The sequence below is a fragment of the Bolinopsis microptera genome, unplaced genomic scaffold (genome assembly GCF_026151205.1).
Source record: "Bolinopsis microptera isolate Bmic1 unplaced genomic scaffold, MBARI_Bmic_1.0 sca184, whole genome shotgun sequence".
NCBI lineage: Eukaryota > Metazoa > Ctenophora > Tentaculata > Lobata > Bolinopsidae > Bolinopsis > Bolinopsis microptera.
This window is the reverse complement of record NW_026971956.1, coordinates 8,675-14,051: the sequence shown is the minus strand read 5'-3', so window position 1 is coordinate 14,051 and position 5,377 is coordinate 8,675. Positions and strand designations below refer to the sequence as shown.

General features: G+C 36.5%; 1 protein-coding gene across 1 annotated transcript; it reads right to left on the bottom strand.

The window, feature by feature from the left end:
• Positions 1-37: 37 nt before the first annotated feature.
• LOC134825859 (mRNA export factor Gle1-like) lies at positions 38-4,629 on the bottom strand (the record flags this gene model as incomplete). The annotated part of the gene is made up of 11 exons (XM_063838047.1): positions 4,202-4,629; positions 3,179-3,463; positions 2,924-3,072; positions 2,714-2,797; positions 2,471-2,556; positions 2,177-2,349; positions 1,619-1,907; positions 1,412-1,485; positions 1,160-1,297; positions 317-439; positions 38-110 (listed from the first exon to the last, which is right to left on the bottom strand). Coding segments are annotated over exons 1-11 (1,876 nt in total), but the record flags the coding sequence as incomplete, so codon positions are not given.
• Between the last annotated feature and the right edge of the window lie 748 nt (positions 4,630-5,377).

Genomic DNA, 5,377 nt, shown 5'->3' with positions numbered 1-5,377 from the left:
CCCCATCCCTATTATAAGAATATATCATGTTTATTACCTGTACTCACAGCAGCAATACTGAATGCAGGTACGAGGTTGTCACTGAACGCTACTTGTTCGCAGGCTTGATCCTGAGTCACATGTGTGTCACATGTGTGTCACATGTGAGTACAAACTGTCACATGTGTGTCACATGTGAGTAAAAACTGTCATAACAAGTCGAACTAAAACTCTAAAACATTGTCAGGAAAAGCACATTTTCATCTTGTTACACATGTTTTCACAAAACATATCAAGCAAACAGGACAGAATTGAAATGAGCTGATCAAGAACTTACGACAAATTTAGAAGCAGCAACGTTGAAGCAGTAGTTGAGAGTGAGATTGTTGATACCAGGGTTGATTCTCTTTTGTCCCCGGGTAGTTTCCTTCCCATCTAAAATGTGTACCAGCTCTTTCACCTGAAATGTACATTTTTACATAGGAAAACGATTAGATGCGCGCTTATATATTATGTTCAAGTGTAAACCAAGGATATATAGTTAAAGTGTTCTTAGATTAAAACTATGCTCATCGATCAGCAAAATGAAAACATCGAAGACGAGTGGCCTAATTTCATGTTATTTTGTATAACAGGACTAAGAAAATCAAAGCGTAACATAAATCAAAATGCCGATAATAACCTTGTCTCTACATCTTAGATTATATGCACACACTTATGCATCACTCAATAAACGTCGCATATCTCATAAATTACACTGCCAACATGGGACATTTTTTATTATCGCCGCGTATTTCAAATCAAGTTACAAACTCTACAAATTTTGAAGTACTCAGTCTTGTTTTACTTTTTTAATCTTTACCTATTAACCATTGGAAAATAAAACTTTAAGTTATAAACCTTCCTTGCATACTTTACCGGTAGAGTCTAAATTGAATAGTTTGAGATTTCCTTTACATTTTATATTAATGCATGTGCCCCACGGGGATGAATTTCTTATTACCATTGATATTATATATATATATTTTTTTTAGTAAACATTGGCTGGTACCACGGGCCAGTCCCCAACAAAAATAGATTAAGCCTCATCAAATAACATACTGCTCAATTTAAAGACAGATTTCATTAAATCAAGGACCACTGATCCCCAATACCGATCTCCAATACCGATCCCCAATACCTTGTTAGCCATATGATCGTTGCTGCTGGCACTAATACTGTTGATAGGAGTGACGGTTATTAGCTTCAGAGCTGATCTCATCTTAGCACAGTCTGTGTTCTTGTCGACTACAAACTTTTGGATTCCTAGTTCCAACTCCTGCGGTAGATCTATATTTAACATTATAAAACACGGACATTCCAGAGTAAATAAAAGATATTTTCATCTGTTAGGATTCAATTTTTACTTAGATTGGGTAGCACTAAACCTTACCTTAAGTTGTTTGTCAATTTTCTGATACTCGCTGAAGGCAGTGCTGCTGATGATGTTTCCACTTATTATGGAATCTGAAATATGTAAGTGTAATGTTTACTGTAAAAATAAAATAAACTAACATAGAAATGGTGACTTGTGAACACGATTCAATAGTTAAATCAAGAAAAACAATAGTAAGTTTCAAACTTGAAATCTGGTCTGAACCTGTTGATACTTTAGATTGAACGGGGCCTGCAGAAGGTTGCTGTTGCGTAGCTACAGGGGGAGGTAGAGGTTGCTGGGATGCAAGTGGTTGCTGCGCTACAACGGCTTCTGGTGGTGGTTGCTGTGCTGCAGCTGCTTGTGCCTGCTTCCCTCGCTCTTCCTCCTCTTTCTTCTTCGCTTCCTCCTGAGCTAGCATCTTCGCTGCCTGCTCCTCGTTTACCCTCTTTATGGCAGTGTTCAGCTGCTTCACTGCGTTTATCACGTGACCATAGACTGCTCCGCACTCTTGCTGTATAGTTAGAACATGGTATAATTTGTTCTGGTTTAATTCTGTTCAAAACGAGGTATACTAAGCAAAAGAAGAAATAACAGTAAGAACAATATCACAATTCATTCATTCACGTTATCATATTGCAATCATGTAATTTCCCTGTCACATTCCACAGATTTATTAATTATCTGCATACAGGAATCAGTAAGCCTGTCCTTTTTATACGTTTATTACCGCTTGAATCAATTCCACGCAATTGTCTAATTTTCATAAAACTACGAACAAACCTCAAATTTAGTTGACGTCAGTGGGTTAAGTTTGCCTTCCTTGTAAAGTTGTCCAACAGCCAATTTAAGGGCTGACATGGCTTTACTTTGTTTGTCAATCATACTCAATAAAGCCTCAATCTCTGGATCCACTTTTGGATCAGGGACACACTTTTGAGCGACAGTTACTATTTCTGAAAATATTGGAAGTCTATCAACATCTAATTTTAAAGTTGTAAAATCATGTTATTACACTAAGATTAACATAACTTAACAAATATTAGCACCAGATCCCAGTATGAAACCACCACCCACCTAATGTGCTGAGCTCGTAGTTAGAAATGTTGTTCCAACTGCTACTTAGCTGACGCTGATTCTCTGCCTCTTCTTCAACTTCAACTCTAGAAATTTTCAATAATTATCTGTTAGATTTGGGTTCTCTATAAAGGTTGAGTAAAGTCTGGTCCTTTTTTTAGTGGATGGGGGTACATTATTATTAATTAACCTATAGCATATAAATTATACAAACTGAAAAAATGTATTGATTATAATATGTACCTTTTGATATTTGCCTGATCCTCTTCAAATTTCTTTTGGAAGAATTCCTGCTGTTTTCGGTACTCAGACTCTATGGAATTGTCCCTGAAGTTTACCCTTTTATTCTATGACTACAACAGACATCAAACAGCTTTTTTAAACATCTTATTATGTATGCCAATTTAAGGGTAAGATTTATAAAATAGCTCTCATTTGATTATGAAGCCATACTTTTGAGATTTCCGATCTCTCAGCTCCTTTACTTGTTGTTGAATTTTTGCTCTCGATCTTTCAGACCATTGTTCATAACTCTCTTGGGAAAGCTGGGCAGATCTTTTGAAGAATTCATCTTGTTTTTTCTTCTCCCGTTCAATGTAATCCTAATTATAGAAGAACATGATGAAGAAAAAGAAATTATTATGTATTTGTTTATAATAATTTTATAACATATGAAGTTCGTAATCAGAAATTGTGAAATTGGCTTACCACACCAGCTTTCTTGTTTTTCTGCTCTATCTCCAGTAAGGACATAGAATCATTAAGTGATTCCAGTGATTCAATGACTGCCAGTGATTTGTTGAGATTAGTTTCAAATGATTGGTCAAGATACGAAGTCGTTTCTATGATTTCTTCTGTCTCTTTGGGACTTCTCAAAGGAACTCTTCCTCTAGTTTTTGATCTATAAGCATGTATGTCAGGAGACTGGTCACACACTCTATCAATAGCTTTTTTATTGACTGAAGAAAGCTGATTAACTGGAGGGAGCTCTTCCTGAAAATAAGATTGGTATGTTTTTTCTTGTTGGTCAACATTTACCCCACATCCAGAAACACGCCATCTTGCAAGGCAGCCTGGGAGGAAATTTTTTTTGGGAGGAAAAACGGGAGAAAAGAAGAAATTTTTGAGAAGTTACTCCTAAATTTCGAAATATTTTTTTGGAATAAAGACAAATTAATTGAGGAAATTTTTGAAGAAAACGTTTCGATTGTATAAAAATCAAAGAGGAACATCCTGTCAGTTTTGGAACACAGTGAAATATTCTGATTGGAGAATGCAGATTGCTGTTGTGAAGTTACCAAATTTACGTGAGTACTTGATTCTTTTCAATCCCAGTTTATTGCTGTCCTACAAATTTCTTTAATGCCAAATGCCGTCTAAAACACCCTATTTTGCAAAAAATTTCCGGGGGGCTGCGCCCCCTAGCCCCCGCCAAGGGGCTCTGCCCCTGGCCCCCGCTGGGGGATGCGCCCCCAGACCCCTGCCACAGCTTGCTCGCTGCGCAGATGAATGGGACACGTGGACTCGCTTCGCTCGCCGACAGCCCCCTCCCCAAACTTGCGAGCGAAGCGAGCCGGCCACAGAATTTAGAAAAAAACGCATCTGGGAGGAAATATAAAACTTTCTGGATGTGGGACATTTACAGTTCAACAAAGATATCTTTTAAAGACTTCTGCAAAAAAAAATTTCAAATCTGTTGATCAGAACAGAATAAGGATTTCATTACTATACCTCAGACAGTACATGTTTTCTGTTGTAGGGTACTCTGCCATGAGAAGAATTCCTCAATGACTCCAAAACATTAGGAGCAGCTTTGATATCACTTTTCATGTTTCCAAACTCACAAATGGTTTCAACAGCTTGAATGGTTCGGTCTGACCTATGTTTGCTCTGGATCTTGTACCTTAAATCAGATTTCCTCAACTCATGATACATTGCATTGTCACTGGAATTATCTGCTTCCTTTGTTGTCTTTGTTATGCAGCGCTTTGAACTACGGACACCACCAGGTTCTTGTTGATCAGTTGTAATTTGTTTGGTTTTTTCACTGGTTTGATAAATATTTTCTATCCTTGATGGGACAGTTACCTTAAAAAGGACTGATCTTTGTGATTTTGTTGGTGATGAGGGCATGATTTTGTAGTACCTATGGTGGTTTATCATATGTTAAAAGTGTTAAGTTGCCTTTATGACTAACAATCTTATATCCCAGGGCTTTGCTATATAAGCATATGATGTTATATCATGTATGTCTTAATACGATTTTGTTACTACTACTCATTACAAGTTCATAGTGTAGTTACTGGTTTCAATCCTTGAAGCTAACAAAAAGTGAGCAAATTAATAAGTAGATGTCGACCTTTAATAAAATTCGAATCTTGGAAGATTTGAAATGAATAAAGTTATGCTTAAAATTATAGAGAATAAGTTTAAAATAAACTCAAAATCAGAATACAAAACATCTCACACCATACTGCCAACTGGAGACTAATAAAACGGATTTGTACAAAATTCAAGAGTCTATATGAGCTCTCTTAAATAACTTAAGCTTATCTGTTTCATTTGATGGCTGCTATAGCTAAGAGCCTATGATATATGTAATTTTTTGCAGAAGGCTATTAAAAGTTGTATATAAAAAAGTCTTATATATAGATGTGTGTAGTAGGAGCGGCGAAAGCTGCAACCTATATGTTAATAGATCAACATCACATAAAAACTTTCAATACTTGGGGGCAAAATGTTGGAATAATGTTCCAACAGATCTACGAAATCTGCCCGATGTTAAAAGCTTTAGTGATTCGTATAAGAAACAGCTACTCTCATCTATAGTTCAACAGACCCTAATTATACCGTCGACAATTCATATGACAAATTTTACACTGCAATCATAGTCGACGATAACTAAGT